Raw genomic sequence first — 14496 nt, 5'->3', positions numbered from 1 at the left:
AAGGAGACAAGGACTCGACATAGCATACCAGACTAACAACAAAATACAGAACATACTTGGAAGATAAGCCATCAGCACATAAATATAGCCAAAATTGTAATTTGTTATCAATGTATGTAGGCCCATCATGTAGGAATTTTGGGACCCGATACGCGGAACATCTCAGAGCACTGAAAAGTAATAGCTCTTACTCGATATTTGCTGATCACCTAATAGCATCAGAACCAAACCCAACAAATATAGGAAATGATTCAATAATTCTTAAAGCTAGTGACAAATTGAACTACAAATTAATAACAGAAGAAAACTATCAATTCAAAAATGAATAGCCCAAAGAAAGAACATACAAAATGAATACGCATTCCTATACAATAAAATACTCTTTCCCACAACAGAAGAAATTGAATTCTCTTCCACTCCACTCACCCTACTTGCCCCCTCCCCCCCCCCCTTAATCCCTATCTCTCTCGCTCTCTCTCTCTCTCTCAAAAAACGCACACATAAAAGCTAAACAACTAACGTCAACAACATTTTTAAATCGCATGCCACTACCTAAACACATACGCGAAAGGAATAAATGAACACCATATGTCTACAATAACACTTGAAATGACAGCAGACGCTTTGCTGACAAATTGTGCAAAAATACATATGTAATGGCAAGAGACGAAAAGAATGAAAGAAATAAGTAGTTTAACACAACTCAAAAAAGGAAAGCAAAATCGCTACAAGACTATAAAACGGTGTCCTGTGTATGGCGGAAATTTTCTCCAGTTTCCTCCAAAAGTTTTTGCACTTTATAGCTCAATTATTACATAATGTCTTAACATGTCCTCATCCTTTATTATCTTTCAGTCAATGTTTTCTGCACATTGTTTTCCTCATCGATTCTACGGAGAACCTAACTCCTTTTCTTGCCCATTCAACTAATTTTGAATATCCTTCTATAATACTACTTCAAATGCTTCGATTCTCTTCTTTTCTTGCTTTCCCAGGGTCCATGGCTGAGTTTCACATAATACTTAACTGAAGTGACAGAAATCGTGGCATAATGATGCACACTTACATAGATGGCGATAGCATAGCGGACGCAACGTATTGAAGGGCAGTGCATTGGCGAAGCCGTCATTCGCACCCAGGTAATTCATGTGTAAGGGTTTCCGACGTGGTTACGGCCATACGACTTGAATCAGTAGACTCTGAACGTAGATTGCCGCTTGAGACATTTTATTTCACAACTCGTAGGGAATTCAATATTCCGCGATCCACAGTGTCAAGAGTGTGCCGAGAATACCAAATTCCACGGGCAACGCATTGGACGACGCCCTTAACTTAACTACCGATAACGACAAGTATCACTGCGTGAAAAAACCATAGAAATCAATGTGGGACTCATGACGAATGTATCCGTTAAGAGAGTGCGGCGAAAATTGGCGTTAATGAGCTTTGGCAGCAGGTGACCGAAATGAGTGCCTTTGCTAACGGGACGGCAGCGCCTCTCCTGGGCTCGTGACCATCTCATTTGGACCCTAAACGATTGAAAGACCGTGGCCTGGTGAGATGAGACCCGATTTTAGCTGGTAAGGGCTGACGGTAGAGTTCGAGTATGGCGCAGACCCTAAGAGGCCAGGGACACAACTTGTCAAAAAGGCAATGGTGGCACGAAATGGGCTGGGTCCTCTGGTCCAGTCGATCCGATCAGTAATGCGTTATGTTCGACTACTTTGAGACCATCTGCAGCCATTCATGGACTTCATGTTTCCAAAGAACGATGGAAGTTTTGTGGGTAACAATGTGCCGTGTCACCAAGCCACAGCTGTTCGCAATTGGTCTGAAGAGCATTTTGGACAATTCGAGCGAATTAATGTTCGTGATCGCCCTCCTATCTCTGCACCACTTTCTACTTCAGCCAGGCCGACTTCCTTATGTTACTGAGGCTTTCGCTGTTTTAAGATAATCTGAAAATGTGGCAACCGCACGAAACATGCCATTAGCAATATGCCTGTCTCAACAGTGACTGTTTCTGCTTTTGGAATATGTTCATAACTTTATTTTCTTACATGAGGGGCTGTGCGAAAAATTAAAATCAACAAAAAATCCCGCGTGGGGTAGCCATGCGGTCTAAGGCACTTTGCTATGGTTCACGCGGCTACCCCCGTCGGAGGTTCTAGTCCCTCGGGCATGGGTGTGTGTGTGTGTGTGTGTGTGTCTTCCTTAGCTTAAGTTCGTTCAAGTTAGATTATGTAGTGTGTAAGCCTAGGGGCTGATGACCCATATAAACTTACCAAAAAGTGTTTTGTTCAGTGAACTTGCTCAAAACGTATTAAGGGCAATTCAAAAATTAATATGGTGGCTTCATGCGCTGGGAAATTATTTCAGCCATGAAAAATTTTTTAACATAATCTAAAGATATACGTTCTGAATTCGAGAGTTTTGACATTCTTCACTTGGTTAGGAAAAGAAACGTTTTTTCCGCTTCCTGTAAGATGCGATCCGTACGCTTCGTACGATTTGAAACGATGCTCCTCATATAATAGCCTATATCTGAACATTAATCGTGTGACGGTAAATATCTGAATAAATGAATAGGGAAATAAAATCTCTGAATACGGAAATCCATGAGGATAATGGAAGAGAGAGAGAGAGAGGACGGCGAGATAAATCCTTCAAACGTTCGTGTTTTATACCGCTCATTCAGATTTGCGATACGAATTAATCTTCTGTCGCACGGGAGCCACAAGAAACGACACTTTACGCACGTGCTGCCCTAGCTGTTGCCAGAACGATAACCCTCATAAAGCGACAGGTGAAATCAAAATTATGGCTCTGTGCACGAGATATCGTGCGTAGACGGCACCTGTCGTGTCCGCTCGGCCGCCGTCGGCTGCGCTCGGCTGCGAGCGGCCGCCCTCGCCGGCTGGTCCAGCGCCGGGCGCAGAGTGCTGCGGGCGCGTGGATGCTGCGCTCCCGGCCGTGACGTCACACGGCGCTGCGCTGCGAGCTCGGTGCGTGCTCCGGCCTGCACGTCCGCAACCTCGCTGCGTACGCGGAAGCCTAGCGGAGTGCGCAGCCATGAGGGGCGTGCGGGTGAGGAGTTCCAGCCTGACGGCCACGCTGGTGTGTGTGACGCTGCTCTCCGGACACGCCCCTGCCGAGAAGATACCCATTGGTGAGTGGAAGATTTACTGGCATGCAGGTGCAGTGCGATGACCTACTGCATCTCTTTGTTCTTGACCTGCGTGGTTACCTGAGCGATTTGAACTCAAATTAGCTTCCGATTTATTACAAAACTGAAAATTAATCAGTATGGCCTTGAAATGGTCAAGTTTGCTGGTCCTGTATAACAAGTAACGGAATTAATATGATTGTAAGTATGTGTGCGTGTGTGTGTGTGTGTGTGTGTGTGTGTGTGTGTGTGTGTGTGCGAGAGAGGGGGAGAGAGAGAGAGAGAGAGAGAGAGAGAGAGAGAGAAGTGCCGTGTACTACCTCAGCAAACTGATTCTGTACCTCACATTCAAATTCTGAACCTGTACCTGACATCCCAAGCATACAGTGCTAAACGACGATATTTGAAAACATATTTTCCAAGAATTTTTCCAAGCGTTTTCTACTGAATCTCCAGTTTCTTAGTTGGTCTTGTATTTTGTCACCATGTATGCTGGAGTGCGCTTAATTGTATAATGTGTCAATTAATTTACGACACTAACTTATTTTCGTAGTAAATATATAGTGGCTACATGTTGACTATTTAGATGATTGGTTTCAGTTTTACTTGTGGTCTTGACGGTAATATGAGATATAAAGTACTTTAATTTATTTTTAAGATTGATTTACGGTCTATAGCCGTCTTAATTGTCCTGAGAGGCGCTCCATCATTATTGCAGATAGACTAAAGAAACATATGTCGTGGTTAGTGGATGTGTTCTTAAATTCTGGATCTATTAATTTCCTGAAGTCTGAAAAGCTGTTGACCACAAAGCTAGTGTAAAAAGTACAGTAACGGAAAATACAAAACCTTCATCCATCCTAAATGATTCAGTGAGTTTGAAGTGTTAAGGGTAAGCATTAAAATATTACGAAGCAAGTGCTGTGTCATTTACCGTCACTAGTTACAGTTTTAGAAAGTAATTCACATAATAAACCTGACAAGCGAGAAATGAAGCAGGATTTATCCGTAAATTCGGAACGTAACGTACGCGACTGCATTTCGGCCTTGAAATGTAGCAGAAAGAGGTTTTAAAGATACAGAGAAGTAAACGTAACCCTGCGGGAATGCCAGTGGAAGATTCTCCCCTATTCGTTGATTACTACGCGCTCACTTCCGAGAATACCTGTAGCTATAAGATGAGGAAGGAGTTTTCAGAATATGACTAATAAGGCTTCAAAATGAACACATGTAAAATTAGAGTATATGGTTGTGGGTAGTGACGAAAACCACCACTCTCAGCCTGCGAATCTTAGTCTTATTTTTTTTAACATCTACTTATAACTGTACCTGATAAAGGAAAGAACGCAAAACATTTTAAAATTAAAAAATGTCAAGGTAGTAAACTTAATCAACTGTTAAACATTTGGAGTAATAAGATCACAATTAAAACTAAAATGATCATATGCAAATGGCTCTGAGCACTATGGGACTCAACTTCTGAGGTCATTAGTCCCCTAGAACTAGTTAAACCTAACTAACCTCGGGACAACACACACATCCATGCCCGAGGCAGGATTCGAACCTGCGACCGTAGCGGTCTCGCGGTTCCAGACTGCAGCGCCTAGAACCACACGGCCACTTCAGCCGGCTGATAATATGCGAAATACTAGAAAGCATATGTATTAGAAGTTTGAAAATATGAAGAAGAGAGAGAGAAAAATTGCTGTCAATGAAATTGGCAGTCCTGGAGGCAAAAGTGCTGGAGCATCACGACTAAATCACACCAGAAATGAAGATATGGGGTAATTATGGAAACCGAAAGGAACATGATAGAAGATGCACTGCCACTTAGAACAAATATATGATAGTATCAAAGGAATTATGCAGGTGAACCCCAGAGGAAAACAGGAGTCGTAGCCGCCTTAGAGTTACATGATATGCGCAAAGGACTATATGGGCTCTATAACTCTAAAGGAAATCTCGAAAGACTATAAACTGCAGAACGTCAGAAGTGATAAGTAAGCTTTAAGCAACCCGCACTTTATGTAGATCACCTACATCTACATCTACATTTATACTCCGCAAGCCACCCAACCGTGTGTGGCGGAGGGCACTTTACGTGCCACTGTCATTACCTCCCTTTCCTGTTCCAGTCGCGTATGATTCGCGGGAAGAACGACTGTCTGAAAGCCTCCGTGCGCGCTCTAATCTCTCTAACTTTACATTCGTGATCTCCTCGGGAGGTATAAGTAGGGGGAAGCAATATATTCGATACTTCATCCAGAAACGCACCCTCTCGAAACCTGGACAGCAAGCTACACCGCGATGCAGAGCTCCTCTCTTGCAGAGTCTGCCACTTGAGTTTGTTAAACATTTCCGTAACGCTATCACGGTTACCAAATAACCCTGTGACGAAACGCGCCTCTCTTCTTTGGATCTTCCCTATCTCCTCCGTCAACTCGATCTGGTACGGATCCCACACTGATGAGCAATACTCAAGAATAGGTCGAACGAGTGTTTTGTAAGCCACCTTCCTTTGTAGATGGACTACATTTTCTAAGGACTCTCCCAATGAATCTCAACCTGGTACCCGCCTTACCAACAATTAATTTTATATGATCATTCCACTTCAAATCGTTCCGCATTCATACTCCCAGATATTTTACAGATGTATCTGCTACCAGTGTTTGTTCCGCTATCATATAATCATACAATAAAGGATCCTTCTTTCTATGTATTCGCAATACATTACATTTGTCTATGTTAAGGGTCAGTTGCCACTCCCTGCACCAAGTGCCTATCAGCTGCAGATCATGATTAATAGCTGTAACTATCATTAGGGAATACACACTGAGGTAACAGAACTCATGCGATACCTCGTAATATCGTGTCGGACCTCCTTTTGCCCAGCATAGTGTAGCAACTGGTCGTCGCATGGACTCAACAATTCGTCGGCAGTCCCCAGCAGAAATATTGAGCCCTTGTTGTCTCTCAGCCATCCTAACTGCGACACTGTTGCCTGTGCACGATCTCTCAATTATGTCCTATAAATGTGCGATGGAATTTATATCGGGCGATTTCGGAGACTAAATCATACGCTTGAATCGCTACATAGTTACATTCGTTCGAACTGTTCTTCAAAACAATCACGAACAATTGTGACCCTGTGATACGTTGCATTGTCATCCATAAAAATTCCATCGTTGTTTAGAACCACAAAGTACATGAAGAGGTGCACATGGTCTCCAAGTAGCCGAACATAACCATTTCTAGTCAATGATCGGTTCAGCTGAACCCGAGGAGCCAGTTAATTCCATGTTAACACAGCCAACACCATTTTGGAGACACCAGAAGCCTATATAGTGGCTTATTGACAACTTGGATCCATGGCTTCGTGAGATCTGCGCCACACTCGAACCCTACCATTAGACTTACCAGCTGAAAATGAGACTCATCTGACCAGGTCACGGTAATTGTGTAGGGTACAACCGATGTGGTCACGAGTCCAGCAGAGGACCTAAAAGTAATGTCGTGCTGTTAACAAAGGCACTCGCGTCGATCGCCTGCTGCCAAAGCCCATTAATGCCAAATTTCGCCGCACTGTCGTAACGGATACGTTCATCATACCTCTCACATTGATTTCTGCGCTTAATTCACGTGGTGTTTATGATTTTGTTCAAAGCAATGTACTTGTCTGTTAGCACTGACATCTCTGTGAAGACACCGCTGCTCTCAGTCGTTAAATGAAAGCTTTCCGCCTCTGCGTCGTCCATGGTGAGGCGTAATGCCTCAAAATTTGTATTCCCGGCACATTATTTACACTGTGGATCTCGTAATACTGAACTCTCTGACGACTTCCAAATGAAATGTCCCATGCTTCTAGCTCAAACAACATTTCGCTTTCAAAGTCTGTTAATTCCCGTCGCGCGGCTATAATCACGTCTAAAACCTTTTCACGTGAGCCACCTGAGTACAAATGACAGCTCCGCCAAATCACTATCCATTTATACCTTGTGTAAGCAACACTTCCGCCGTCTGTATTTGTGCACATCGCTGTCCCATGACTTCTGTCACTGCGGGAGGAAGACGGTCCAAACCGGCATCCATCCATCCTGATTTAGGTTTTCCATGATTTCCCTAAATCGCTTCAGGCAATTGCCGGAACGGTTCCTTCGCAAAGGCACGACCGTCATCCTTCCCCATCCTTCCCTAATCTGATGGGACTGATGATCTCTCTGTCTGGACCCTGCCCCAATTCAACCAACCAAACGTGACTTCTGTCACCTTAGTAAATACGATAATGGACGTCAAAAGATTCTCGTAAACACCGTTCCGAAAAGAGTAGTTTGCGATATAATTGCCAATCTGTGGCTATGAGCTAATGACTTCCGTTTCAAATAGTGTTTTAGATAGAATCAATGTAATTTAAATTTAAACTCTGCGAACAACTCCCCATCTACTTCGGCTCAAATTTCATCCTTTGCACGTGGTTTAGGAATATGGTAGATGCATGATCCAGCACTGGCGCATTTTGTTGCTCGACAAAATGACATATTAAGAGCCGGTATGTTCCACTTTGAATAGGTATGGCATGAGTAAGCGTCGGTATGTTGAACTACAAGATCCTCTTGATCCTTCCGATTTTTCTGTCTGGGGTCATCTCAAAAATAAAATGTTCTGCACTCACGTTAACATGAAGAAATGGAGCAGCAAGTCAATATTTGGGAACCGTTATGAAGGTGTTTGACAAAATTCTTTTCTTATCAGTAGAGACGATTACAGTATTGTATCCACATGCTAGGGCAACACGTGGAATGACACTTAACAGAGCGTAGAGTAAATTCTAACACGTAAAGTTCAGAAGTTGTATTGTATTTCTTGTTAAGTTGGGCTGTGGGAGAAATTGGTGGCCTGTTTACATGATCACTTAAGCTGAAAGTTTACATTTCAGATCATTTGTAGTAACTGGGACAATACTTAATAATGAAGTAAGTGGCAGATTGTAACCACAAATTTGCAGTTAGCTCGCAAAAGGTTCGCTTATGAGCCCATGTATAATGAAAGGTTTCTACTTCTACACTTCCTGACAAAAGAAAGACAGGCACATAGAAGTGGAGGAGGAAACTAGATGAAACTTCCTGGGTTCGGAGGGTATGTCATGTTGTTTCAGAGAGTATAAAATCTAGTCACGTTTACAAAGAGTTTTGCACTATATGTCCACTTATCAGTATGGCGTTGCATCCCATATGCGGACGAGCATTTTCGTGTTGAAAAATGGCACCAGTATACTGTCGTGTGAGAGAAAGCACATGAGGACGCGGGCTGTCGGTGACGTGCCGTTTTGTTGTCAGAGATTCCTGTGTGACTACTACCCGTGACCTTAAGTCATATCCGATACATCACCACGAGAGGGTGCCAGAAGTAACAGCGTTGTGCCTTTCCAAACTATGGAAAGGATGGGATATCTTCCCACGTTGCTGCAGTACTCGCCGCAATGATAATCCGGCGAAGAACAGGACAGCGATTCACCGCTAGACAAAATGGGACGCCATTATCAGCCATCCGTCCTTCCCAGTCCAAATCCAGCCTCTTTTTGTAGCGGCAGCGTACGTATGGAACAGTAGTTTGTTCTCCGGGTGCTGCTAGTCTCCGATCAATCGACCAGGTAACATAGAATGTAGAAAGGAGTCCGTTACCTCTTCTCGGACGAGAGTACGGTGGTAAGTACACTGGACTCGCATTCCGAAGGACGACGGTTAATATCCTTGTCCGCCTATCCAGATTTAGGTTTTCCGTGATTTCACTAAGTCTCTCCAGACAAAAGTCGGGATGGGTTTTCTGAAAAGGACACGGCCGATCTTTCCCCATCCTTTCGCAATTCGGACTTGTGCTCCTTCACTAATTACCGGGCTGTCGTTGTGACGTTTTACTATTATCTTCCTTACTCCTTCCTTCCAACTGCAGGGGCAGTTGTGAAAGGGTTACGACGTGACTAGAGCACAGTATGGCGATGCTTCCTATTAGTAGTCAGACGTGGCCGACTGGAACCTAGACGAAATTAATGTCTTCCATACATAGTAAAACGTCTAATACAGTCCAGTACTAGGCCACTGTCACATCCTAATTACCCAGAAATCTGGATGTTGTATGATTCGACCAGACGGCCAAATGAAGACCCACAATGAGGCCGCTTTGAAACCTCTGTCAAGTGCTGATAACGCTGCCTCACACGAGCACGAGGCACATCACTGTTCTCCGCAGTGATCACTCAACATCTCACACTGTTCGCGCCTCTCACTTACCCCAACAGCCCTGATAACAAGACAAATACGATAAACCTAATTCACTCTTCTTGCCGTTCTACCGGTCACAGAGAACAGACACACTGATTATTTACGTACCCACAGATGTCGTGTGCAAGTTCGAAGTTTTATTGGCATCTGACCATGTCTTCTGGGTGCTTCATCTTTCTTCTCATGCGCATAGTACCGTATGCTTTTATCGTAGTCAGTTTTCACTGTTAATTACCTCACACCTGGCATAAATTCCTTCTTATCAGATGAAAAGTTCAGCTCTCTATGCCAGTGAGAAATGGCGAGCATTTTACTACAAATTTGAATTTGCACTGGGTGTAAAACGCCACATACAAGTTTAGACACCAGAAAAAGAGACTGTGCTGCGAATTTGTACATCAGGCTAATGTTTTCAGTTATTGGTGGTCTTCCCCTGCATTGGTCCTAATTGAATCCAATTTTCTTCGACTCCTGGAAGAAATTTTCTAGTACCCCCCTAGTGTGTATAGAATCTCCACCATTTTTACCCTCCATCGAAGCGCGGAAAGAAGCTTTTCGTTCTCTAGAACTTAAGTGAAGTGATCGAGTAAGTTGAAACTTGAAACCCGCAGGACACAGTTAAAGATTGAGAAATGTTCACCTCCTAATGTCCTGCTACAAACCTAATGTGAGAACTCAAGTTCCCCTTTGTCATTTGTAATTACATGCAGAAGGTTAATAGCTATCACGCGACATTCCATTGGACTTCAGTGACTTGTGCTACGCTGAAGAAACTTGTGCCGTGTTTTGGATCAGCATGTGAGGTGGCGCGGTGGTTTAGGACTCCGGGGTTCAGTCCATCGCCCAGAAATCCAGATCTTGGTTCCCTTTGACTCCCTGAAACACTTTGGACCAGGGCCGCTGTGTGGAGCTGATACCGAAAGCGGACTAGGCAGTGGGAAACAGATGCATGTGATTTATGACACAATGGACGTAGCGAGTAACACTAACGACAGGCCCTCTTTCTTAATGCTGGTTGACAAGGTAGCCACATTTTTTAGTGTTACTAATGGTTCCGTAAAATATTTATGTCCTAAAATACTAAACCACATCAACAAATCCAATTTCCAGAGGTATTAACTAATAAGCCACGACACGTGGCTTATTAGTCGATGATGCCCGTAAGGTGGAATGCCTTGACCTAAATGTCAGTTCACACTTACATTCATTCCATTTTCTTCTTTAAATGTTGAGCACGTCGGTCAGTATTTTCGGTATTTTCCTATGCGCTAACTTTGCTTGCCAAATCATTAATTGGTTGCGTAGAATACCCTTACTAATATTATAAATGTGGAAGTGTGTTTACCTGTTACCACTTCACGACTAAACAGCTGGAGCGATTTTGATGAAATCTATTACGGAGATACCTTGAACGCTGAGGAAGGACGTAGGCTACTTAATGAAGTGTGTAGTACAAAATATTTATATAGATGAGGATAAACTCAAATTAGGGAAACATGTTTACTCTTTTGAAAAAGCTATTTACTCTTTGAAGTTCGATCTTCATTGTGTTTGTGAAAATCCTTTTATTGATTGATATGTTCTACATGACACGATTCAACGCAGTGAGTATAATGCTGACACAATACTCAAACAGTTTAACCCATACTTCCATAATAACATCATGAATGCGAAAGTAAGTATGTGTTACGTTTTCGCGTCCAAGCCTCTGAGAAACTTTCAATCAAATCTGGTATGTATGGAGACAGACTGGACCCTGAGGAGGAACCTAATTTACCCCTAAGAGGGTGAAGTGAGGAATGAAACATGTTTTTAGAACATCAACAGGGATAAATCATGTTAAAAATTGTTAAATTTGTTGCAATAATGTACATGCTGTATACTTCAGTAGTACGATTCATAGATACACGCTCGAACCCACTTCCTTACGCACGCACCGCTCGGCAGCTACACCGCATGTGCCGCTATAGCGTAACTTGTGCCAGTCACACCACGAACTCTGCTGAGCCAGACAGACAGATACATGAGTGCAGCTGACGTTATTGCTTGTACATTAGCGTACTTACTCACCATCACTCATCATAGCAAAACTACTGATATGCGAGCGCTGTTGTGTGTAACAGCTATTTTATTAGTAATTAAACAGAAGCTGCTGTCTTCAATTTACACCACTGTCCTGGATAACGTGATAATGGAGCCACTATGCGTCACAGTACACATCCTCGTAATTCTACGAACCAGCTGCCACAGCTTGACGCACCTTCTATCAGTAAACACGCACGCTCCCGTAGCCCAGATGGGCGGAGGTAGAGGAAAGTCTTGCCTGCTCGCTCGGGCAGTACTGTGGATACATCTGTTTCACGAGTATGAAGACATGGCGCCTCAGATAAATCCGCGCCCGAGATCTTCCCTCATTCATCTCCGGCCTCTAACGACCACATTCTCATTCACTTTTATTCATATTTCGAATCACTCTCGAACCCAATATAAAACACACATTTGGTTATGAGTGCCTTTTATAAAGTTTCTATTCACGAATGATAGATCTGGATAATGCCCTTTGCTGGAACCCTGACAACGAACCGATAACTTTTATTTATGTTTTGGAATGCTGGTCTTCGTAGAATTATAAAGCTGTTTTACAGTTACAATATAAGAAAAACATATTGCTCTGTACAGCCACGACTGCTACTCTTCACATGTCCTATCTGATAGCCGCGTGGGGTATCCGCGCGGTCTCAGGCGCCTTCTCACGGTCTCCCCGTCGGACGTTCGAGTCCTTCCTCAGGCATGGGTGTGGGTGTGGTGTCCACAGCGTAAGTTAGTTTAAGTTAGATTAAGTAGTGTGAAGGCTTAGGGACCGATGACCTCAGCAGTTTGATCCCATAAGACCTTACCGCAACATTTTCCTAAATAATAAAACGACATCTGCATATACAGGGCATTAAACAACATTTTAGAGTGTTTAGAGACGATAAAAATGTCACAGGTGTACCGTTGACCCGCTAGCCGCCCATGAATGTTTTGATGCCGGTGATATACAAACATAGTGTTCTAACTGCCGTGTGGCGAATACTGTTTTAGCGATGTTGGGTGCTGAGAATAACGTCCATTTATACTCTCAGATAGGCAAGCAGCTCTTTTGGATTGTCCAGTGGTGTCTCGAACACCAAATGATTCAGTTCCATGCACGAAATTAAAGTCATGGGAGGCCTCACAACACATAGCCAATGATTTCAAAGACCATTTAGGTAATGTTTTCGCTAACTTTTCGACTGGGAGGACGCCTGTCCTCAGCGGTACGAACAGTCTGAGTGGTGTATGGTTTACCACAAGAACATAGAGTTTCATAAACAGCGAGCTGCCTCAGCCACAGATCATCTTTAACAGAACTCAAAAGTGACAGGGCACAAATTGTAGAGAATTTCAGTTGTCATCATAAAATATTCAGCTATGAAGAAAGAGAGGTGGAGCACATAAGGGTGAAACTCATAAGCATAGTAAAGTATACCTTAGACAAATAAGTGCCGAGCAAGGTTATGAGAGATGGGAAAGACCCAATGTGTTTCAACAGCTCTGTTAGAATATTGCTGTGAAACCAAAGAGAGCTTCATTTTCTATGTAACCGAGGTCAAAGCCCGGTCAACTAACAGGAGATGAATGAAGCTAAAATGTGTGCAAGGAGAGCGACTCAACACGCATTCAATGAATTAAAAGCAAAAGTTGTGCCGAAGTATCTAACTAAAAATCCTAAGAGGTATTGGTCTTAAGTAAAGTCAGTAAGCGGTCGTAATCATCTTTTCAATCAAGCAATGACGATAAGTAACTGAAACGGAGGACGACAGAGAGAAGACAAAAATTCTGAATTCGGTCTTCCGAATTTTTTGTGATCATGGAAGACCGCAATAAAACACGCTTTTCAATCATCCTGTGACTGCAGATATGCCAGATATTTAGACAAACTATCGCAGAATAGTAAATAAGCTAAATTGCTTAACATTGGAAAGGCAGCTTGACCAGATGAAGCACGTGTAAGGTTCTACAGAGAATATGCTACAGAACTTGCTCCCCTTCTCTCAGCAGTTTCTCTTAATGCGCTGGAGCGACGAAGGATACCTGGGGATTGGAAAAAAGCGCAAGTCATTGCCGCTTTCAAGAGTGGTCGTACGTGAGATGCATTTAATTATAGCCCTGTATTGCTCTTAATTATAGCCCTCTATTGCTGACATCAAGCTGCTGTAGAATTATGGAATATGTTTCACGCTCACAAGTTATGGCGTTTTAGAGAACGAAAATCTCTTCTATAAAATTAAGATAGATTCAGCAAGCAGATATCTTGTGACACGCGGGTTGCTCTGTTCTTCCATGACTGATCCACAGTGCCGTAGACATCAGAGTCATTTTTGATGTTGTCTTCCTAGAGTTCAGGAAGGCAAAAAATGGTTCAAAAGGCTCTTAGCACTATGGGACTTAACTTCTAAGGTCATCAGTCCCCTAGAACTTAGACCTACTTAAACCTAACTAACCTAAGGACATCACACACATCCATGCCTTTGGTAGGATTCGAACCTGCGACCGTAGCGGTCCCGGGGTTCCAGACTGTAGCGCTTAGAACCGCACGGCCACCACGACCGGCTTCAGGAAGGCAACCGGCACACCTTAGGACTGTCATTTAGTGAAAATAAAAGTTCGAGCTTAGCAATTTTGGACCAGATTTCTGACTGAATTCAAGACTTTCTTGCAGTTAGAACTCAATACTTAACAGAACATATTCGACAAGTGTAAGCCGGCTGGAGTGGCCGAGTGGTTCTAGGCGCTACAGTCTGGTACCGTACAACCGCTACGGTCGCAGGTTCGAATCCTGCCTGGGGCATGGATGTGTGTGATGTCCTTAGGTTAGTTAGGTTTAAGTAGTTCTAAGTTCTAGGAGATTGATGACCTCAGAAGTTAAGTCCCATAATGCTTAGAGATATTTTTGACAGATGTAAGGGTAATTTCAGGGATGACCCACAGAACTATGGTAGGTCCATTACTGCTTTAAAATATAGAAGTAAT

General features: G+C 43.2%; 1 protein-coding gene across 2 annotated transcripts in view; it reads left to right on the top strand.

The window, feature by feature from the left end:
- Positions 1-2955: 2955 nt before the first annotated feature.
- Positions 2956-14496, top strand: part of LOC126266658 (glutamate receptor 1-like) — a 380473-nt gene continuing 368932 nt past the window's right edge. For both annotated transcript variants that reach the window (XM_049971075.1, XM_049971074.1), the window contains exon 1: positions 2956-3169. In XM_049971075.1, the coding sequence (XP_049827032.1) occupies positions 3073-3169 (97 nt within the window). In that variant the 5' untranslated portion in view covers positions 2956-3072. The remainder of the gene's footprint in view (positions 3170-14496) is intronic.

The sequence above is a fragment of the Schistocerca gregaria genome, chromosome 4 (assembly GCF_023897955.1).
Source record: "Schistocerca gregaria isolate iqSchGreg1 chromosome 4, iqSchGreg1.2, whole genome shotgun sequence".
NCBI lineage: Eukaryota > Metazoa > Arthropoda > Insecta > Orthoptera > Acrididae > Schistocerca > Schistocerca gregaria.
Note: the sequence above shows the minus strand (reverse complement) of the source record. Positions and strands in the feature narration are given on the sequence as shown.